General features: G+C 37.4%; 1 protein-coding gene and 1 long non-coding RNA gene across 5 annotated transcripts in view; one reads left to right on the forward strand and one right to left on the reverse strand.

The window, feature by feature from the left end:
- Positions 1-24325, reverse strand: part of XPNPEP3 (X-prolyl aminopeptidase 3) — a 74934-nt gene that overhangs the window by 42458 nt on the left and 8151 nt on the right. For 2 of the 4 annotated variants that reach the window (XM_077914384.1, XM_077914385.1), the window contains exons 2-5: positions 15869-15985; positions 14814-14961; positions 3205-3612; positions 520-722 (exon numbers count right to left, since the gene is read on the reverse strand). In XM_077914384.1, coding sequence (XP_077770510.1) covers positions 520-722; positions 3205-3556 — 555 coding nt within the window. In that variant the 5' untranslated portion in view covers positions 3557-3612; positions 14814-14961; positions 15869-15985. The remainder of the gene's footprint in view (positions 1-519; positions 723-3204; positions 3613-14813; positions 14962-15868; positions 15986-24325) is intronic. The other 2 variants (XM_077914382.1, XM_077914383.1) reach the window with 1 other exon arrangement.
- LOC144323663 (uncharacterized) lies at positions 8372-18334 on the forward strand. Its single transcript, XR_013389044.1, has 3 exons — positions 8372-8891; positions 14854-15509; positions 17376-18334. It is a non-coding gene; the product is annotated as an uncharacterized LOC144323663 (long non-coding RNA).

Here is a 24325-nt window from a genome sequence, read left to right on the forward strand (position 1 = left end):
CCACGGCATTCTGTGCGTACATCTATCTGTGCTCCTTATCCATGAGAGAAAATGCATCCTGCCACCCTTACTGAGGGAGGACAAGGGCCTGAACCTGGCTTCTCTGGACCCTTTCTGTGAGACAGCTTTTGACAGTGAAAGATATTCTTCCTTTAAAGCTGTTGCTGTACTATATCTGTTTCCTAGAATAAATTAAATTTTGTAAGCCCTATCGTTTTGGGTCCTGAGTCTTCTTTAGAAATCAAACTGTGTTTATTAGCTGCCATGATTTTAGTTATCATAAGGAAAATACAATGAATTAATTTATGTTGTTCCAAGGAGACAACTAAAACCACGGGTGAAAGATTCAAGAAGGCAGATTTATCTAGCCTTGCAAGGTACTGACCAAGTCTCTAGACGTGTTCACCAAATAGAAAAATAGAAGGTGGATGCTCATCTCCTAGGACATTAAGGGGCCCACCAAACCCTAAGAACTTCAGTTTTTTAATTTGGAAAATACTTTTTTGGTAGGAACCATACCTGTGATGTTAGTTTCCCAGCAATCTGCATTCGCTCAATTTCTGCAGGAGATTTAATCAGCCGGAGACGTTGTATCAGCTGCTGGACAGCCCGAACTTTATTCTTGCTCCTGGCTTTGACCTCAGTCAGCTGCTGCATGTAGTCAGAGTGAAGCTGTGCGTGAGAGGGCCTCATCCAGTCATACCAGACCATATTTGTCTCATCTTAAAATGAGCAGCAAAAAAATAAATTTAAAATAAAACAAAAACAAGAAATGCCAACTGTCATAATGACTTGAGCAAGAGTCAAAACTATAAAACCTGTGGCATAGAACTCTGGAGGGTTGAACAAAAACTCAGGATTGAAGCAACTGAAGGGTTTGATCATATATCACTGGAAAGGCTACTCCCTGCAAATGGCAATATATTCTGACATCGAATATACAGCTTTTCTGCCCCCAAACTTCAGTGTTCCTTATAAAGATGGTAGATGATGGGACTAAAGCTTTTTCTCCAGCTTAGATCTCATTCATCATTTGTTAAGTATTAAAGAACTCCACATCATAACTAAACTAGAGGGATTGTTGAATAAATGAACACAGGAGGACAGAAAAAAGTACTCAGATCATGACCTCCTGGTTAAAAGTATTCCCTTTCTTCCCAATCTGTGTTAGTGAAAAGAGGCTTTCATCTCATTTAGGAGAACTCTTCATGGCTATGGAAACACTCTAGTGGATAGTGTGTGCTAACCCACACTTAACGGGAACCCTTTTCCTTTCCCATCTGCTATATATTCTCATTAGACAACTACAGTTCTCTTTTTAAATCTAGAGACCCAAGGAACTGGTCTATATGTGCCTGAGATGTAACACTTATGTGAAGGCTCATGAGGAAGATGTTCCCACTTACAGCTGGTTTCCATTCATCCCTTTTTTTTTTCCTGACATGGCCTATAAGCAGCCTTCCCAACAACTGAAGTCTAAGGGGTTGTTATGTTTTATACAAAGTATTTGGGACAGGGACACCTGGGTGGTTCAGTGTTTTAGCGCCTGCCTTTGGCCCAGGGTGTGATCCTGGAGTCCCAGGATTGAGTCCCGCATCGGGCTCCTTGCATGGAGCCTGCTTCTCCTTCTGCCTCTCTCTGGGTGTCTCTCATGAATGAATAAATAAAATCTTAAAAAAAACAAAAAAACAAAGTATTTGGGACAGAAGAGGGGAAAAGTCCTACAAATTTTGATTGGCTATATATTAGTGATACAACCTCCTAAATATTTTCATTTTAAAATAAACATAGTTTTAAATGTATATTACAATCAAACATTAATCCTATTTTTAACAGAAATTTAATTGTACTTTTAAAACAGTGAAACCACCTCTACTACCTGTTCTCAGTGTATGAAATCATATCCCTACTTTTTTGGGTTTTTAAACTTATGAATTTTTTCCTTTGCCTGCTACTTTTATCTAGTAACTAGTAACATTAAGAATGGTGAATTAGAAGTCTTTTGAGATATAAATTCGGGGTAAGGTTTCATTTAACAATACTGAGTTGATGAAATTTACACTGTCAAATAGGACAGCTACAACTAATTCAAAAAATCAAAAAGCTAAAAAGGAAAATGATTCTGTGTCCTACATTTATGAAGACTTTGAAGTTATAAAAAAGTTCCACTAATTTAGCTGAGATAATTATCTCTGTAAAATAGAAAATTCTTGCATAAAGCAATGAAAACCATTCAAACATACTGGAACTTCATATTCAAGTAAGTATTTTCTTGCAAAGCAGTCTTCACAGAAAACAAGTCCAATAAATCCCATGATCACTGGAAATAATTTTGGAATTCTCTTTTAGAAACTGACTTGAGAAATGGTTTATAAACCATATAAGAAAATCACACTATAATTTTATAACCATATGCTATTTTGTCTAAAATTAGTACTTTCCAACTTGATCATCTATCTTATTTACCAATTTTTTTTTTATTTACCAAATTTAAGTGACTTTTGGACGCTTCAAAAAATAAATTGCTTTCAAGAGCTGTAGATTTACAAGAATCACTAAAGATAATTTATAACATAGTGTAGGTTCTGCAAAGTTCCAGAAAAGGAATCCCATAATTATGATTATAATTTTAACAGAATAAAAGTAGAGAAAGTGACTCTTTTGAGGGGCATGGACTCAACTGTGTACTATATGAACCACCTGAGAATCCTATTAAAAGTCAGATTCTGATCTAGTAGGTATGGAGTGGGGGCCTAAGATTTTACATTTCCAATATCTATTATACATTTGTAATTCTAACATGTGTCACCAGGTAATTTTGACACTGGTGATGCATCAATCATTCTTTGAGAACAGTGCTTCTTTTTGAAGAGTTGGCAGAAGTAATATAAGCAGTGGTCAAAAGTCAATGGACTGATCAGTAATCTTGAAGAGTGACCCATGCTCATCCTCCACATTAAGAAATTCTTTTTCTGGGATTTCAAACTAGGAGGGTTAACAGTCTCTGTGAATGAATAATTTAACAAAGACTTGGCAATTGAATAAATGAAATCTTAGTCTTGTGGAAAAGATTTATGTTCCTTTAATGGTGCTCAAGGAACTATGAGCTAATCATTTTAGAAAATTAAGAACTTTGTCTACATAGGCAAGGAAGGGCTAATTCCAAATCTGTCCTGTGATTTGACTTCTGTTCCCATTTGTTACCTTTCAGTTTTGGTACGAGATGTTGAAATTCTTCCAGCGTATAGGCTTCGTCTACTCCCGTTAAAGCTATTGCTCCATCAGTGCCAGATCGTGGGCCATCCCAAAGTTCTCGACTAGGATCTCTCCGAGGCACAAAAAGCATGGCCTTATGTGCTGGTAACTGCTTGCCAGGGAGGCTCTGAAGGACCAGAATGCTATCAGGCTCCTGGAATCCACACAGGTACAGAAAATTGTTGTCTTGGTGGAAAGTATAGGGGATATCATTGCTCATGTAATATGTAGGGTTGGACAGCAGAACCACTGTCTGGTCTGTCCCACTCTGGTCTTGTGTTTCCTTATGGATCAGAGACATTAGTTTGTGCCTGCGAAGTGCATATTCCACTTGAGATAGTCCTGGCGTCACCTCTCCTAGAAATGACAAATAACAGTGATGCTTTGCATTTATACAGTGCCAAAGTACTTTAAAGATAGGTTATTATTAAACAGAGACACACAAGTTCATTTCTTCAATTTATAACATCTCTTCAGCACATGGGGAAGTATGGAGATGACCCAGGTTTCAAATTTTCTATTCCACTATAAAAATTTTGGAAGAGGGATCCCTGTGTGGCACAGCGGTTTGGCGCCTGCCTTTGGCCCAGGGCGCGATCCTGGAGATCCAGGATCGAATCCCACGTCGGGCTCCCGGTGCATGGAGTCTGCTTCTCCCTCTGCCTATGTCTCTGCCTCTCTCTCTCTCTGTGACTATCATAAATAAAAAATAAAAATAAAAAAAATAAATAAAAATTTTGGAAGAAATGACAGTTAAAATGTGGTCCTGCTGGAAAACCAAGATCATGATCCTTTAGGAGCTCTTTCATTCTTTTACTCATTCAATCAAATATTTATTGAACATTATTATGTGAAAGGCATTGTTAGGCATATAATTAAGGTTGACCTGAGGTATAAACATAAAAGGTGAGGAGAAGGATCATATTATCTGTGTGTGACTTTCCCAAAAGAATGTAAGCTCCATGAGGACATAGATTTTTGTCTGTCTGTTCAATGTTTTATTCCCAGAGCCTAGAATAACAACTGGAATATTGTGGGCATTTGATAAATACTTGTTAAATGATGTAAAGTTTTCAATAGTTTAAGGTCAAAAAGTTTCCCCCAATTTTAAGAGCTAAAATCTCCTTCTGAATTTCCAGTGCATAATTATTATTATTATTATTATTATTATTTTTAACCTGAAATAATTTTGTAGATATTTGAATTGCTTTCAATGGGACATTTGCTTTAAACCACAAGATATCTCCATCTGGATTATTGGAGTACAAAATCTCTTCTCTCCCCGCTCCCCCAGCCAAAACAAAGAAACAAACAAAACCCCAAGCCCACAACTCAGCTTCAAATAAGTTTTGAAGAAATGAGACTCTAAATATTTACATATGGGTCAAGAAATAAATCACAAAACTATTTACAAAAATACACAAGCTTATATGCATTAACAATTTACACCAGTTCACAAAAATATTAAAACATAAAAAAACACTATATAAATTAAAGTTAAGAACTCAAAGGTATGATCTAAGACTTCCTAGGATGCTTCTCTCATGCAGGTCATGGCTGAAAAATCAGGTTTTGCTACCTTAGAATCTAAACTGTAAAACAACCATTTTTATTCTTTGAACACTAACAGTTACTAATCAGAAAAGGAAAAAAGACCCTCTGTGCACACTGACATTTTTAAAAAAAGATAGGATTTTATTTATTTGAAAGAGAGAAGAGTGAGTGATGGAGCACAAGCAGGGGGAGTGACAGAGGCAGCGGGAGAAGCAGACTCCCTGCTGAGCGGGGAGCCTGACCTGGGGCTCGATCTGAAGATCCTGGGATCATGACTTGAGTAGAAGGCAAATGTTTAACCAACGGAGCCACCCAGGTGCCCCAAAGCAAGTGGTTCTTAAGGAACGAAGATCACCTAGAGAATCTTTACAAGCTATGGATTCAAGGGCACCTGGGTGGCTCAGTTGGTTAAGCTTCTGACTCTTGATTTGGGCTCAGGTCAAGATCTTAGGGTCATGGGGCTCGGTGCTCAGCAGGAGTCTTCTTCTCTACCTCTCCTTCTGCCCCTCCCTTGCTTGGGTGAGCACACACTCTCTCTAAAATAAGTAAATCTTTAAAAAGAATAAAAGCTATGGATTGTTTACTAAACTGCATATAGGCACACACAAACTTTTGACATACATTTCAAGAGTGTCTGATTTCCTTAAGCCTACCCACAAAAATCTTGTTAGGAACCTGTTATGAAGTGTTATATTTAGTTCTCAATACTAGTACCCAGCAGACTGCCTAATTGCTAGCCCAGTGGTGGCTGGGTGAATGCTTTCTCTCTGAAATGGAGTTTACATGTGCTTTCACTTTTGGTTGCAAAGCAAAAGAACTATTAAATCAATCACTCATGAAAGCTGTATCCCTCAGCCTACATTTAGCAATAATAGTAAAACACCACCTAATGGTTACTGAATGCTTTTCATGTGTCTGGTACTATTCTAATTACTTACAGGCATCAATTCATTTAATCTTTACATTGACTCCATGATGTGGATTACTATTATTATTCCCTGTAGTAGCCAGTCTCCACATGTAAGTATGGGAAGATAGCCATGAAATACGGCTATATGAAGAAGTTACAGTATAAGATGAATAATATGATCTCATTATGTTAAAAACTAAAAAAGGAGAAAAAAGAATTGGAAAAGAATCCCAATTTTATTAATTTTTATTTATTTATTTTTAGAATCCCAAATTTAAATAGTGGTTATCTATGGGGATTAAGACTGAGATTTTCTTTTTAACTTTCTTTCTTTCTTTCTTTCTTTCTTTCTTTCTTTCTTTCCTTTCTTTCCTTTCTTTCTTTCTTCTTTCTTTTCTTTCTTTCTTTCTCTCTCTCTCTCCCTCCCTCCCTCCCTCCCTCTCTCTCTCTCTCTCTCTTTCTTTCTTTCTTTCTTTCTTTCTTTCTTTCTTTCTTTCTTTCTTTCTCTCTCTCTCTCTCTCTCTCTCTCTCTTTCTTTCTTTCTTTCTTCTTTCTCCCTTTCTCTTTCTTCAGAGAAAACATACAGCAGCGGGGGGTGGGGGGGTTGGGGGAGGGCAAAGGAAGAGGTAGAGAATCTTAAGCAGGCTCCATGCCCAACACAAAGCCCAATGCAGAGCTCAACGCAGAGCTCAATCTCACAACCCTGAGATCATGACCTGAGCTGAAATCAAGAGTCAGGTGCTTAATCGACTGAGCCATCCATGTGTCCCTTTTTAAGGTGTTTTTAAAATATTATTTGAATTTTGTTTCAATGAGTATATACTCTCATAATTAAAATCCCAACTAAAGAGAAAAGATAAAGGAGAGAAATCATGAGCAGTCCATTCCATACTCATAACCTACACAATGGTTCTTTGTTGTCCATTAGATCAAATTCAAATTCTTAAGTAGATTAAAAAAAAGATTTTATTTATTGAGAGCAAGAGAGATCGAGAAAACGCAGGAGAGAGGGGAGGGTTATTAGAGGAAGAGGGAGAAGCTAACTCTCCACTGAGCAGGGAGCCTGATCGATGTGGAGCTTGATCCCAAGACTCCAGAATCATGACCTGAGCCAAAGGCAGACACTTCACCTACTGAGCCACCTAGGTACCCTTCTCCAATAGATTTTAATGCTCTATAACAGGTAATTCTAATTTATCTGATCAATTTTTTAAAAGAGAGCTTGAGATATTATTTACATACCGTACAACCACCCATTTAAATGTACAATTTAGGGATGCCTGGGTGGCTCAGCAGTTGAGTGTCTGCCTTTGACTCTAGGAGTGATCCTGGAGTTCCAGGATCGGGTCCCACGTCGGGCTTCCTGCATGGAGCCTGCTTCTCCCTCTACCTGTGTCTCTGCCTCTCTGTGTGTCTCTTATGAGTTTTTATTAACCCAGTTTATGACTGCTTTAGAACAGTCTAGTTGTTTTACCTATGCATAGTTTCTCTCTTTTTTTCAAAATTTTATTTATTTATTCATGAGAGACACAGAGAGAAAGAGAGAGGCAGAGACACAGGCAGAGAGAAGCAGGCTCCATGAAGGGAGCCTGTGCAGGGAGCCTGACATGAGACTCGATCCCGGGTCTCCAGGATCATGCCCTGGGCTGAAGGTGGCGCTAAGCCACTGAGCCACTCGGGCTGCCATATTATATTAATTATATTATATTATATTATATTATATTATATTATATTATATTATATTATACTTTATTTTATTTTATTTTATATTTTATTTTATTTTATTTTATTTTATTTTATTTACATAGTTTCTCTCTTTAGCAAATTCTGTTTGCATTCAATAAAATATTAACTTTTAATTATCTATAATAGAAAAAAATCTACAGTTTTGTTGATAAAGTTGGTAAGAAATAAAAGGTAAGTAAGCCAACAGAGTCACTTCTAGAAGAGCTTACATAGCATTTCTTTTTTCTCCCAGATTGAGCTGGCTAAGAGTCCTCTAGGGCTCATGGGCAGAATACTGAACTTTGTACCAGAGCCCAGGAAAAGCTTAACTATTTATCTCTTTGATAATTATTCATGTTAAGCCTGCCACTGTTACTCAACATTGGAACTTTTCCAGTGCACCCAAACAGTACTCTTTCATAAAAGCAGAGGGTGGTCATAATTGATGGATCATTCAACCTGTCCTTTTTGTCTTCTTTCTCCCTTTCCTGTGCTTTGCTTTTGGTTTCTCCACAGCTACAGTCCATGTAATAAAACTTAATTAAGAGTCAATTTATTCTGTATTTTTTTATAATTTCGAGAAATAAAATTCACAATTTTAATGACCTTAATCTATGTGTTCTCTTTTGCTCTCATTAATAACAAAGCATATATATAGATATACTGGAAAGTAACTTCTGTAAAAAGATACAATCATTTGGATATCAAAACATGATTGGAAAACTATCTTTTACTGCCTTCAAGGTATTCCTCTCCCTCCTGAATCCAATTTCATAGAAATGATTACATGAGAAACACATAAAACACTGTCTACATTTTCCCAAGCTTATGAATCACCAACACTATGGAATGATCATTAACTAAATGCTTCTAAACTTCTGAAATCTCAAAGTAACAGAGAAATCTTTGGTCATGACAAAAAATTATCCAAGGAAAACAGACATCTTTTCTTATCATTTGAAGGAGGAAATAAAAAAGGTATTATAAAGCAATGAACTTTAACCCTAGAGGTAAACCTGGCAGTTGTTATGGGTTTTGATCATAAAACCAACCATTGTAATGGTCAATCTGGCCTGAATTTCTTGTGATATAACTATATCTGAACAGACATTCTGGTAACTTCATCAAATTGTAATGCGATAAGGAACAAAGTTAGTATTTTATCATGTGGAAACAATTAAGGACAGAGGGGCTATTCTAACAAGCTTTTTACCAATCAAATGCTTACATGTCACAACGTGGACTCTGCAGATAGCAAAGTCTCACAATCAATTCTGAGACTCTACAGCGAGGAGGAAAAGCTCTTCCAGGACATTTAGGATTGGACCTCTCAACAGAATAAGAAAAATGGTCTTCATATTTAATCAGCCAAGCAGAAAACTCATACAGGAAAGTTTTATAAAGGCTGAAAATGGACGGAAAGATGCAAGTTTCAGCTACAATCTAGGTATGTATTTCAATTATTTCCCAAAAATAACTAGATTAGGATTTTAACATGGGGGACGCCTAGGTGGCTCAGCTGTTGAGCGACTGCCTTCGGTGCAGGGCGTGATCCTGGAGTCCCAGGATGGAGTCCCACCTTGGGCTCCCCACGTGGAGCCTGCTTCTGTCTCTGCCTATGTCTCTGCCTCTTTCTGTGTCTCTTATGAATAAATAAATAAAATATTTTTTTTAAAAAAGGATTTTAACATGGTCTGATTTTGAACCAGTGTCCTTAAAATGAATTGTTTGATATTGGGTAGTTTTTATTGTCTTCAAGTAGTTTATAAACTGATCTGTTACTGTGTAGCTGGAGAATGGGAGTAAAAAAAATTAATGTTTCCTTTATAAGTAAAACATAGACCTCTCTGAAAAAATGAAATGACCAAATAAACAATAAAAAATACTCCAAATAGATTTTATTTGCATATATTGGGCAAAACAAGTCTGACAGAAAGGGTACATACTGTACATGACTCCAAGACCAGGCAAAACAATCCATGTTGATAGCAAGTGGAGCAATGGCTAGGATGGAGGCAGGGACCGACTGGAGGGGAGAAGATTTTCTGGGGTGATGAAAATGTTCTATACCTTGAATGAGGTGTGTGGGTTATGTTGACATTAATGTTTGTCAAAACTCACTGAAATGCGCATTTAAGATCTGTGCAATTCATATGTAATTTCACATTTAAAAAAGCAAATGACTCTCTAAACTTGTAATACTTTTATACCAAGACTTCCCTCAAGTGAATTTCTTATTAAAAATCTTATGACAAGGGGATCCCTCAGTGGCTCAGCGGTTTGGCACCTGCCTTTGGCCCAGGGCAGGATCCTGGAGTCTCTGGATGGAGTCCCGAGTTGGGCTCCTGGCATGGGGCCTGCTTCTCCCTCTGCCTGTGTCTCTGCCTCTCTATCATAAATAAATAAATAAATCTTAAAAAAAAAAAATCTTATGACAAAAACAAAAATAGCCTTTTCAGAAATTCCAGATAGTGGGACACCTGGGTGGCTCAGCATTTGAATGTCTGCCTTTGGCTCAGAGTGTGATGGGGTCTGGGGATCAAGTCCCCCGCTGGGCTCCTGGTGAGGAGCCTGCTTCTCCTGCCTGTGTCTCTGCCTCTCTCTCTCTGTTTTGTCTCTCATAAATGAATAAATAAAATCTTAAAAATATATTCCAGATAGTATTTTTGGAACAAGTGTTTTGTGGTTAAGTATGGACTCACAGACTTTTGTGAGTTGGAATCCTGGTTCAACAACTTACTGAGTGACTTGGGGGAGAGCTACCAAACTGCTTTATGACTCAGTTTTCTCATCTGTCAAATGGAAATAATAATAGCAACTACTTCTCAAAGTTGTCAGGAGGATTAGATAAGTTAAGATACTTAAAACAGCAATTACTATATAAATATTAGATACAATTAGAATGAGTCTTAAGTGATTCAGAAGTTTTTTTATTATTCAAATTTTTTTTTTTAAGATTTTATTTATTTATTCATGAGAGCTAGAGACACAGGCAGAGGGAGAAGCAGGCCCCCATGCAGGGAGCCTGACGTGGGACTCGATCCAGGGTCTCCAGGATCACACCCCAGGCTAAAGGCGGCGCTAAACTACTAAACCACCAGGGCTGCTCCTATTATTCAATTCTTTAGAAGATTCCTGATTCTTGTTTAGAGCAGATTCTTGCTAATTTTTACTTCAGACAATTTCTCAATATGAATGAGAAATATGCACAAAGGTTAAAGAGAAATAGAAAAGTCATTTATTTTTAATGTACCAATATTTAAACCAGAGGAAAATTATTATACTTCAAATTTTTTTCCCCCAGCATTAAGAAACAGAGAAATATACCATAATTCTACTAGATGGCAGTTTATGGAATTTCTATAAGCTAATCATCAGTATAATGGTACCTTGAAATGAATAATCAACATACACCATACATATAGGTTAAATATATAGGTTTATTCATTTGTAAATGTATATATACTTAAACACTCCAGTCTTTATTCTGCATTACAATCTTCTTCAGAAAATGAAGACAAGAGGAAAGTGCACAATCAATAAGAATATGAGATTATTTTAAAAATTACATAGGTATACGGGGAAATAAGAAAAGAAAATATATTAATTAAAAAATAGGGAGGGGTGCCTGGGTGGCTCAGCTGGTAAAGCCTCTAACTCTTGGTTTCAGCTCAGGTCATGATCTTATGGGTTGTGGGATTGACTGACTCCCTCCCGGGTAGACTCTGTACTCAGTTCGAAGTCCAAAGTCTGCTTTAAGTTTCTCTCCCTCTGCCTCTCCCCCTGCTTGCACATGTGCACTCTCTTTCAAATCAATCAATTTTTTTTTTTAGATTTTATTTATTTATTCATGAGAAACACAGGCAGAGGAAGGAGAAGCAGGCTCCAGGCAGGAGCCCAATGCGGGACTCGATCCTGGAACTCCAGGATCATGTCTTAAGCCAAAGGCAGATGCTCAACCACTGAGCTACCCAGTCATCCCTCAATCAATCAATCTTCAAAAAACAAAAAACACAGGGAGATTTCATGGTAAAATACCTAAGTAAAAAAGTAGACCCTGAACTTAAATGTATTTTTTTTAGTTTATTTTTTTTTTAAGATTTTACTTATTTATTCATGAGAGACATAGAGAGAGAGGCAGAGACATAGACATAGGTAGAGAGACATAGATAGACATAGAGAAGCAGGCTCCATGCAAGAAGCCTGATGTGGGACTCAATCCTGGGCACCCGGGATCATACTCTGAGCAGAACGCAGACGCTCAACCACTAAGCCACCCAGGCATACTGACCCTGAACTTAAATTTAAAAGCTCTAGGATATAAAACATTTTTATACCAGTATTCTGCTCATCGGGTGTAACCTATAAAGAGTCTTGAAATGGCTACATAAATGTAAAGTCATAGTTCTGTAAATGTGCAATGGTGGTGATGTTAAAGATATAAATGAATTTAAGAACTAGAGTTTGGGGATGAGGATGTCAGAGAGGCATGGAGAAGGTACACTCTGCTTCAAAACGTGGCCTGTGGCCAAAGATCTGGCTTTAGATGGCATCTCATGCACCCACCTGAATGAATACCCATTAGGCAAGTGGTGGGCATCAGAAGCACCCAGGGAGCTCTTCAAAAACCTATGGCCTAACCCCTTCCCTTGAGATTCTGATTCTGTAAGTCTAGAGGATCATGGTATGTATGTACATTTTGAAAAAGCTCCCCCCGTGGTGTAGGCAGATTCAGACCACTTTGAATGTCTGTCATTTCTTGGACGTATATTTGAATCATTTAAATACTATAAAAATCTTACCCCAACAAAATCAATCTTAATCTTTTAGATATTGAAGTGAATCATTTTAACAAAACTTTTTTTTTAAGATTTTATTTATTCATGACAAACACAGAGAGAGAGAGAGAGAGAGAGAGAGACAGAGAGAGAGAGAGAGGCAGAGACACAAGCAGGCTCCATGCAGGGAGCCTGACGTGGGACTCGATCCTGGGTCTCCAGGATCACGCCCTGGGCTGAAGGCAGGCGCTAAACCGCTGAGCCACCGGGGCTGCCCCATTTTAACGAAACTTAATAAAAATACACTGCTTACTCAAGGCAGAACTACAACTCAGCTACTGAAAGGTGGACACCTAATTGTTTTTGACAATTCTAAGGAAAGATGATTCAGAAATTATGATCTAGCACCCACTCTAGAACCAATCTTTTCATCATTTAAAATATTATACTTGACATTAACTGTATAGCCTCAGCCATTATATTTGATCATAAGAGACAAACAGGTAAATGGTAAAAGTATTCCCTCAAATTGCGGGCCATATAATTGTATTCTGAAAACTTCCCAATTTGTTCACTGTTGCAGTTGGAAGAAAAACAACTGGTTCTGCATATGTCTGACAAGTCATTCTGACAAGCCTAACTCTACGAAAACCACAAACTATATCACATATTCCAAAACTAATTGTGTCCAGGAATGTAACCATGTTAGAAATATAAATTCTTGGAAATAATGCTTCATTAGGCAGTAATTCTTACTACTGCCTGATAAGTTGCAATGTTTGTGAGTTGAACACCTTGCTGCTTTGCTAATGACAGCACTACTCCCGTGGCAATATCCAGGAGCAATGTAATTATCTTTTTTGCATAGATGTTATAAAAGTAAATTCACAGTTCGTAACACTATATAGTTCAGAATGCTACTTGCCTTCCTGCATGGAATCATTTTTTCCTGCTTGGGTGATAAGTGGTGGACATATTAGTGATCAAGGAGGATGAACTGACATTTTCTATCTCTACAGACACAGTACTAAGCACTGGGATGGCAATGTTAAAAAAAAAAAGAAATGGAGAGTGCCTGGCTGGCTCAGGCAGTAGAGCATCTCTTGATATTGGGGTTGTGAGTTCAAGCCTCATGTTGGGCGTAGAAATTACTTAAAAATAAATAAATAAATAAATTCTTTAAGGAAATAAGTTTTAGAAATCACTAGGAGATATTGAGGAAGTCAGTCTGATTTTTTATTTCCATCTCAAGCAGTAGTAGCACAGCTAGAACAGAATTCCCTTATCTTTGAGCCATTCTGCTGAATATTTTCCAGGTTACTCTTGCTTCAGGAAATCTGGTAGATATGGCCAGCAGAAATCCAGAGGAAATAGATCATCCTCAAAATTCACAAAGAGCTGACTCATTAATTTCATTTCTAAGAGTTTATTTTTAGGAATAATTCACTGGTATACAGTGTGTGTACCCATGTGTGTAATACACGCACACAGACACATATATGTCTATATAAAAAATAAGTCTAGAAAGAGACATATACCAAAATCTCAAAAGTGGTTTTCTATGAGTGGTGGGATTACGAGTAATTTTTTAAAAAATTATTTTTACCTGTATTGTCTAATTTTTCTATAATATATATATAGATCTGTGCAATAATTAGAGAAAGAATTGAGGTATTTCCCAAAACTTTTAAGTACTGGGAAAATTGCTATGATAAACATGAAACTTTTTGAAGCAAACCAAGTAACAGATGATATAATTTTATACTCCAGACTCTGTGAAATAAATTAAAAAAAAAATATTATATGCCTTTAATTTTTTCTACATTTTCTCCACTCCATAATAATTTTAACACTTCCTTATCTATGTGGAGAAAGACAAATGGTTAATACTTTGGATACTTATATAGTTTTTGCCTCCAGAAGCCAGTATACCTGGCTTCTTTAACACTGATGATTCTGTTTTAAAATTCCATCTATTTCTATCCCTTCTTACCCCGATGTCTAAAATGCTACGCCCAGGGATGCCTGGGTGGCTCAGCAGTTGAGCACCTGCCTTCAGCTCAGGGCGTGATCCTGGAGTCCTGGGATCGAGTCCCACATCGGGCTCTCTGCATGGAGCCTGCTTCTCCCTCGGCCTGCCTCTGCCTCTCTCTCTCTGAGGCTCTCATGAATAAATAAATAAAATCTTTGAATGAAAAATAAAAAATAAAATAAAATAAAATGCTACGTCCAGAAGAGTAAAAATTAAGACAGATAACCTCTTTCCTCCATAGCTGATATGAATATAACACATGTATGTATAAACATGTATATGTGTATATTCATTTACGATTTTTATACAGTTATCATGCACATAACACATAAAGCAAAGAGTTTAGCTATAGAAGCCATCATCTTGACAATACGATTACTAGTTTCAAGGCCTAGAAAATGCAGCTCACCATGTAAAACTATCTCACCACGAGAATTCAAGAATTTTCAAAGCTGATAAAACTTAATGTCAATTCTACTTTGTTTTTTTAAATGAAGCTATAGGTAGGTTGACAGGTTAGAGAAATACTTAATACTAACTGGATTGCTAATAAGCTTACCTTACAGCTTTGAAAAACTCTGATTTCTTGTGTGTTTCAGTGGTGAGCTGCATTTCCTGAGTCTCAGCCGATTTCCCAGCAGAAATTCCAGTCTGATGAAGAATCAGCGAAAGGAAGCCCTCACTGAGAGACACACTGGTATCATTCACTGAGTGGAGATAGTGAAAGAGCAACATATTTCTAAAGGTAATTTAGATTATTAGTCTATATGCTTAGATAGTAAATACAGATTTAACTTCCCATGGAGAAGCAATAATTAATTTCCCTTGAAAACCTGACCGCTTTTTCTACAAATAATTTGGTTTTGCCCTACCTACATCTTTGGGGTGGTATTCATTCACCACAGTTCACCCCATAACTGCCTTTTTATCATTGTTATCACCTCTCAAAGCTGTGAAAATCAAATCTGGAAATCTAATGTAATCTGTATAGCAATATTTTTGTTAAACGAAATGAGCATTTAATACTCTCAAGAAAAACATATTTTCTTTTTTTTCTTTCTCTCTCTCTCTCTTTCTTCCTTTCGGCTCCATGCCCAACATGGGGCTCAAACTCACAACCCTGAGATCAAGAGTCTAATGCTCCACTGACTGAGCCAGCGAGGCGCCGCAAGAAAACACGTTTTCTAAAATGTCTTTAACAAACCAGTTCACAAGGAATCAATTGTCTGAATACAGTTCTAGCAACCATGTCTTAGTAAGTAATGCAACTTTTCTTCTAAAATATTTGGAAATATATACTTTTCAATGGTAATTCTGAATTATAAGGCTTATTATATTTGTGCCCAACATAGAGCCATCAACACAATATCAGTAGCTACATGTACCTTTCTAAGCTTAAAATTAAGTTAACTGAAATAAAAATAAAACATTTAGTTCCTGAGTTGCACCAGCAACATTCTAAGTATACAATAGCTACTTGTGGCTAGTGGCTACTGTACTGGGCAGCACAGATCTAGATTTTTTTTATATCACTGCAAAAAATTCTATTGGATAGCACAGTTCTGAATAAAGCATCTAAAGAGAGGGATAGTTATTATAGTGAATAGAGTTTACCTGGTCTGAGGAGGTGTGGGTGTGTAAAGGGGCTGGGCTGGCCTAAGTACCGGTTTGGAATTCTCTTCTCTGGGATGGGCTGGAGGGAGAACCTTCGCTGAGAACATGACACGCATCCTGAAGGAAAAATAAAAGAAAGTGAAATGGAACAGTAATCTAGAAAGTCCTCAGAGTATATATACATTTATCTATCTCCAGCAGTTGGGATGCTTTAGAAAAGTGCATTTTAGTACCTCCTTCAAAATTTATATGGCCCTTCCTCTGTGCCTGTGTTGGGCCCTAGGAATAAGGAAATGAGATCATTTTTACCCTTAGCAACTTCAGTCTACTGCAGTATAATAGAGGTATATACACATAAAGTATGACTGTGATATGAATAAGGAACTAGGGGAACAGAAGAAAGGCAACAAAAGCAAGGAAGGGGTTAGGGTATATTAAGAGATAGTATAAAGTTGTCCTAAAATTCAGAAAAAGAGAACATTTTTATTGACAATATGTGAAGTATGAGAAAATATGCACATGCTATCTCATTTAAACCTGGAAATGTTAAGAGTTAGGTTAAATAATGTATGAAAATGCTTAATGATAGTATGCAACAAACACTATTAATAGTATTCATTCAACAAGATTTAAGCATGTGACTGGAACACATCCAAGAAAAAGACATAAGAATGAAGACTATTTGCTGTGGCCTTTTTTTTTTTTTTTTTTAGATTTTATTTATTCATGAGAGACACACACAGAGAGAGAGAGGCAGAGACACAGGCAGAGAGAAAAGCAGGCTCCATGCAGGTAGCCCGATGTGGGATTCGATCCCAGGACTCCAGGATTATGCCCTGGGCCAAAGGCAGGTGCTAAACCGCTGCGCCACCCAGGGATCCCTGGGGCCTTTAAAGAATATATGGTCTAGTGGAGGTAAGACAAAATGACATTATAACACTATATGGTGAATGCCACGGTGGATTCATTCACAAGGCTTTTCGAGAGCACAGAGACTAATAAAATGTTGTAGGATGGGTATAAAGACAAAGAGAGGCACACAGAGCACTGGGGAACACAAAAAGGTGTTGGTGTAGGACTGTAGAAGTTGAGGATGTCTACTCTGAAAAGAATTAGACAAACGAAGGACATCTGACTGGCTGTTGGTAGAATATGTGACTCAATCTCCAGGCTGTAATTAAGAGCCCCATGCTGGGTACAGAGATTACTTAAAGATAAAATCTTAAAAAAAAAAAGTCAAGTGAAAGAGAAATGGGGTGGAAGGTGTCATGAATGAGATCATGAAAGGGAAGGCATAGAAAGTACTGTGTGTGTTTGCATGTGTGTGCATCTGTATCTGTCTGCATGTAGTAGAGGGAAGGGAGAATTTCAGGTCAGTGTTGCTGGAGGAAGATGAAAAAATTAGAAAGGTAAGGATCAGACCATTAAAGGCTTTGTATACCAAATTAAGGAATTAGGGTTTTAACTGCCATCATTGTTTTTTTTTTTTTTTTTTTTTACAAACAAGGAATCAGACTCAGAGAAGGCAACAACAAAAGCAAGAAGTACTTTGTGCCTTGTCACACAGTTAGTACTGGGGAAGCTGGAATCCAAACCCAGGTTTATTAAACTCCGAAATCTTTGCTCTTATCCCTCCACCCTGTTGCTCCATAAGTGTTCTTTGTTGATCCCAATAATACAATCAGTACTATGCAATCTCCTTGTGAACATACAATTGCTGTAACAGTAGGATGTGATGTCTGGATCAAGTTAAAGGTTTCTGTAGGGACTATGTAGTATGAATGAGGTATATACATTTGATGAGTTAGAAGTCTTAACTGAGGGTTATTGAAAAAAATTATGGCTTCTTGGATGATTAAGACAAAATGATAAAGGTTTCTAGGCAGAACAAAAATACAGTTCAGAAGAGTGAAAAAAGAGAAAAAGGAAAAACAAGTATTTCCTGCAATTTAGCTTTAGAAAATGTACAGAATACACTTTAGGGAATATGCCCACTCTATATACACTGAAAGCTTAACAAAGATAAGGCAAGCAATTTACAGAAATAGAGGAACTTGCTAGAAGACAATATAAAGATGCAATCAACAAAGTCCTGACATGAGAAACACTACAGGACAAACAACTCTGTTTCTTCCACATAAACTTTATGGCAGGTAGGGGTGGTAAGAGATAGAGGAGGAATCTGTATATTAAGAAAACCTTAAAACCTTTATCAACCTTTTGTAATATGTGAATCTTATTTATATGGATCCTGATTCAAGCAACAAATTTTAAAACAAGTATTCCCTCACACTGTTTATTACATTTATGAAAAAACTGGAAATTTGGATAATAATTGCATATTTGACAATATTATGGAAGTAATGTTTACTTCTTTAACGTGGGGTAATAGTGTTGTGGTTGTGTCAAAGAGGAAGAATCTTACCTTTTAGAGCTATAAACTGAAATATTTACAGATGAAGTGATATAAACAGATTTGTCACAAAATAACACAGGAGTGTGTGTGGATTGGGGAGAGAGGATAAAAGAAGATTTGGATGAAAAAAGACTGGCCATGAGTTGATAACTGTTTGTACATGTTTGAAATTTTCATAAGAAGTAAAAAAATATATATGAGTTAAGCATAGAGAAAAATGAAGGAAATAAGTATGCACTCTGAAAGGCAATCTAAGACAAAGAGTTAAAGGTAGCATAGGATAGCAGAAAAAAGTGCCAGTTCTATGATCTACATGATCTTGACCAGTTACATAATTCCTTTGCACGATTTCTTTACCTGTGAAATAAGTTATATTATAGTGGCTTTCAAACTTTTAAAACCAAGATCCACAGTAAGAAATATATTTTACATGGTAACCTAGTATACACAGAAGTGTAAATACGATATAGATAAAAATTTCACTAGGGGCACCTGGATGGTTCAGTCGGCTTGAGTGTCTGACTCTTGATTTCGGCTCAGGTTGTGATCTCAGGATCATGGGAATGGCCCTGCATCTGGCTGGCTCCCCACTTGGTGCAAAGTCTGCTTGTCCCTCTCCCTCTGTTTCACCTCCTACTCTCTCTCTCAAATACATAAAATCTTTTTTAAAAAATTACAATACTATCCTAATATTTGTCTGCCCTATTCCATTAAAAAGTTTCTGCAATTTCAGTAATTTGCAGTAATACGACTACTGCAATTTCTTGAATGGTGGCCCCCAAAAGATATGTCCATGTCTTAATCTCCAGAACCTGTGACAGTTAATTTATTTGGAAAAAGGGTCTTTGCAGATGTAATTAAGGATCCTGAAATGAGGAGATCATCCTGGTCACCTGGGTAGGCCCTCAATTCAATGACAAATGCTCTTATAAGAGAAATGCAGAGAGATTTGAAACAGACTAGAAAACAGAAGAGGAGGAAGTAATGGGACCATGGAGGCAGCGATTAGAGTGATGTGGCCACAATCCAAAGAATACCCGCTACTAGAAGCTAAAGAGGTAAAGAAAAGATTCTTTCCTAGAGCCTTTGGAAGGAATACAGCTCTGCTGACACTTGGTTTCAGACCTCTGGCCTCCAGAACTGTGAGAGAATTCTATTATTTTAAGCCACTATGTTTGTGGTGATTTGTTAAGGCAGCCTCAGGAAACTAATACCATGACCTACTACGATTACAACTTGCCATTGGAAAACACTGTACTAAAACACTCTCTGTACTGAGGGAAGCTCTAGTTTGGAAGAGAGATGCGAGGATGCTCAATAATTTTTAAGACCATAAAGGGATCCTGAGACCAACCTCTGTCTCAACGAAACATCAGACTCTCTATAGTTACTTGCAAATATCTGCAGAAATGACCATCTCCAACGCATAGTAGTCTTCCCCCCCTTTTTAAATTTATTTGATCCTTGACATTATTTTTTTCAAGATTTTGAGAGAGACATAGCACATAAAAGAGATAGCAAGAGACAGCATAAGCACGGAGAAAGAGAAAAGCAGGTTCCCTGTGAGCAGAGAGCCTGACATGGGGCTTGATCCTAGAACCCTGAAATCATGACCTGAGCTGAAGGCAGATGTTTAGCCGACAGAGCTACCCAGGTACCCCTGTCATTTGTGTTTTTGAAAATAGTGAAGGCACGAGGAAGAGACGATAATGGGTTGTCCGTGTAAAGGATCATGTTGGTGGAGTGACTGGGATGCAGTGTTATGACAAAAATAAATACAATTTGGAGTTCAGCAGAACTACCTGAGCTTTTTTTTCACCTGTAAGTAAACTCTTCAAAGCTTACACAATATAGGATGCAGCACCGTTTTTCCTTATTACAACAAATTCGTAGAGGCATGGTATATTTAATATTTTCAAATCCCAGCATCCTTTTTTTTTTTTTTTTTAAGATGAGAGAGAGAGAGGCAGAGACACAGGCAGAGGGAGAAGCAGGCTCCATGCAGGAAGCCTGCCATGGGACCGATCCCGGGTCTCCAGGATCATGCTCTGTGTTGAAGGCAGCACTAAACCACTGGGCCACCGGGGCTGCCCCAAATCCCAGCATCTTTGATGATATAGATTTATAGAAAAAAGCCTTCCTCCCACATCTGTCCCAAAGTTACCCTGTACCCCTTCCTTGAGACATCTAGTCTCACCACTTTTTTGTTGAAATCACATCTATTTATTGGTATCCTCTTCTTTAGACAAATAGTAGCATGTTATGTTTGAGGGAGATGTTATTATAATACTGCCCATTTAAAGATGAGAAAAAAAGATACATAGGAAGGTTAAGAAACTTGCCCAAGATGAATAATTACTGCAGACAGAACTAGGATTTGAACAATCTATTTGTAGAGCCCATAACCACTGGACTATCCTATTTGGCAGTAAAATAACTGAATGTAAAAAGTTAACCAATTCTCCCTCTCTTTTTTTTATTTTTTTTATTTTTTTATTATTTTTTTTATTTATGATAGGCACACAGTGAGAGAGAGAGAGAGAGAGGCAGAGACACAGGCAGAGGGAGAAGCAGGCTCCATGGACCGGGAGCCTGACGTGGGATTCGATCCCGGGTCTCCAGGATCGCGCCCTGGGCCAAAGGCAGGCGCTAAACCGCTGCGCCACCCAGGGATCCCTCCCTCTCTTTTTTTAATGTTCAAATGCAAAAATACTAGAATACCCAATCCTTCTATTTTGGACCACTTCTTACCATAGTAAACTTAAATCTGACAGATGCAAATAAACAATACTTTCACCTACATTTAAGTAAACAGAATTTTTTGGCCCAATATCACATAATTACTTGGTAGCAGAACTGGTATGTCAAGTCCTATTTCTAAGATCCAATTCGATTCAAAGTAAGACCATTTCCTTAATATAGACCCTCCTCAATTCACCTGACTACATCTCCTAAATGGTCTGCCTTTCTTGGATCTTACCTTTCTTCTTTAATTCATCCTCTTCAGCTATACTATTTCCAAAGTGATCCCTTCAGTCCTTTGCTTCAGTGTCCTCAAAGGTGTTGTCAACCAACTCAGGGTGTTTTTTGTTTTTAGAAGATTTTATTCATTCATTTGAGAGAGAAAGAGAACACACACAAGTAGGGGGAGCAGCAGGCAGAGGGAGAAGGAAAAACAGACTCCCTGCTAAACAAGGAGCCCTATTCTCAGGACCCTCGGATCACTACCTGAGCCCAAGGCAGATGCATAATCAAAAACAAGAGTTGGATGCTTAACTGACTAGAGCCACCCAGGCACCCCCCCAACTCAGGTTTACATTCAGGATCTGTCCTTAACTTTCCAGCCTTCCATATTAACACTTTATACCTACAACTTTTTATCGTTCAGAATGCACTTCAAACCCTAGTTTAGCACCCTTCATGATCTTTTTTTTTTTTAATTTTTATTTATTTATGATAGTCACACAGAGAGAGAGAGAGAGAGAGTGAGAGAGGGGCAGAGACATAGGCAGAGGGAGAAGCAGGCTCCATGCACCGGGAGCCCGACGTGGGATTCGATCCTGGGTCTCCAGGATCGTGCCCTGGGCCAAAGGCAGGCGCCAAACCGCTGTGCCACCCAGGGATCCCACCCTTCATGATCTGGTCCCTATCCATTCCTCTGGCCTAATAATTCTCAAAACAAACAAACAAACAAAGAAATAAAAAAAAAACCCAAAACATTATCGCAGCCACACTTGAAGAGCTCCAGCTAATTAGTCTGTACTAATGACTAAGTTTAATAACTAATGTTAAAGGTAACAGTATTTACCTTTGAAAACACAGTTCTCATCTAAAATGCTTTTGTCTGCTTCCACGAGCTCAAACATCACTTACTCCAGTAAGCCTTCCCTTAGGATTTCTCATTTTCGCGGATTCTGATGCAAATGCCCCTCCTCAATGCTCCCGTGCTTAATTCTGTTTTAATACCTACTGCACTGCACATAATTCCTAATTAGTTTGCCAGTCTATTACAAACTTTTAGAAGGCAGGGATTATTTGTTATTTGATTTTATTTCCCAGTGATTAGACTGGGATGTATTTTAAAAGTCAAAAGCCAAACCAGATGATTCTCAGGTTTTTTGGCTTGAACAACAGGATAGATGATTGCACTATTAAATGAAATGGCAAAGACTGAGATATTTATTGGATATTCCAAAAGAGAGGTCAAATAGGCAATCTGAAGATCAGGAGGAAAATAACAGGCTAGATATATAAATTAAGATGCCATAAACACATAAATGGTATCCAAAGTCCTGGGACTGAATATTACCTACTGAGATTGTGATCAAGTTTAGTTACTATTTTAGTGTGAGAAGACACAGCATAGGAGAAAGCAAGAAAACTAGAGGAATATGGTATTTAGATATTTAAACAAGTATCTGAATGGAGGAAGTACTTACCTGTGTCAAGTGCTGCTAAATACAAGGAGGCCAAAAGGACAACTACTGGATTTGGCAACATAGAAGTCACTGGAGACCCAGACAAGAACAATTTTAGTAGAATATAAATGATAGAATATAAAAGAAGCCTTTTTACCAAATTGGTAAAAGGTGGTCCAAAGGTACAAATCCAGTTATAAGATAATAAATTCTGGAGGATGTAATGTACAACATGGTGACCACAGTTAACAATCCTTCATCGGATAGTTGAAAATTGCTAAAAATAAAGATCTTAAAAGTTCTTTTATCACAAGAAAAGTGGGGTGCCTGGCTGGCTCAGTCAGTAGACCATGAGATTCTTGATCTCAGGGATGTGAGTTCAAATCCCATGCTGAGCACAGTTTACTTGAAAAAAAAAAAAGTTCTCACCACAAGAAAAAAATTATAACTATGAAGTAATGAATGATAATTAAACTTCTTTTGGTAATCATTTCACAATGTATACATATATCCAATCATGTTGTACAACTTAAACACATATGTCAATTATACCTCAGTTAAGACTGGGAGAAAAAAAAGTAGAAGCCAGATTGGAGTGTGCCAACAAAACAGGATAGAAAAAAGCAGAAACATCAAGCAGAGACAATAATTTTGAGAAGTTTTATTGTAAAGGGATGAGATAAAATGGCACAGCAGCTGGAATGTGTAAAAGAGCAAGAGAGGAGAAATAATTAGAAGCAAATCCTTGTGATATATATATATATATATATATATATATATTTACTCTGTTGGTTAGTTTTTTGGTGATTTTTTTCCCAATTATATTAATTCCTCAAGAGCAGAATTTTCAATTTTCTAACTCCTATCTGTATCACAGGTTCTCAATACATATTTGAAAAATGTCTAGAATCTGAACTTTTTAAAAAAGATTTTATTTATTTATTCGAGAGAGCACACAAGCAGATGAAGCAGCAGAGGGAAAGGGAGAAGCAGGCTCTCCACTGAGCAGGGTGCCCAAGGCGGGGCTTGATCCCAGGACTCTGGGATCATGACCTGAGCTGAAGACAGACGCTTAACTGACTGAGCCATCCAGGGACCCCTAGAACCTGAACTCTTAAATCCTGGTCCAAGATATGCAACAGAGTAGGAAGAATAGAATTTAGAATCAGAGAGACTCAAGTTCAAATATCAGATTTTTCACTAATAAGCTAGGTAGCCTTAGACATATTTATCCTTAAGAACATCAGGTTTCTTATGGGCACAAAATATTTATTTTGCTAGAATGCTATTAACAATTACATGAGAAACCGCAAGTCACTTGGTATAGTGTTTGACCTAAAGATGGTGCTCAAATAATATTCAATATTTTTATTATTATTTTCAACGGTAGGCAAATACAATGATGTGTGTACCATACATACATACATGTAGACAGGTATACTGTAGAGAATTAAAAACCGATCTAAAGTAGCTCTCTGCCCCGATCGCACTACTGTTTTTTGTTTTTGAGGGGGAACACATATCATATTATCTCACATTATTTTAATACTTTTCTTATTATTTATATTCCATCATACTGTAAAGCATGAAAATTGGAATTTTTAATACTATTAACATTTGTGG

This window comes from Canis aureus, chromosome 11 (genome assembly GCF_053574225.1).
Source record: "Canis aureus isolate CA01 chromosome 11, VMU_Caureus_v.1.0, whole genome shotgun sequence".
Taxonomy (NCBI): domain Eukaryota; kingdom Metazoa; phylum Chordata; class Mammalia; order Carnivora; family Canidae; genus Canis; species Canis aureus.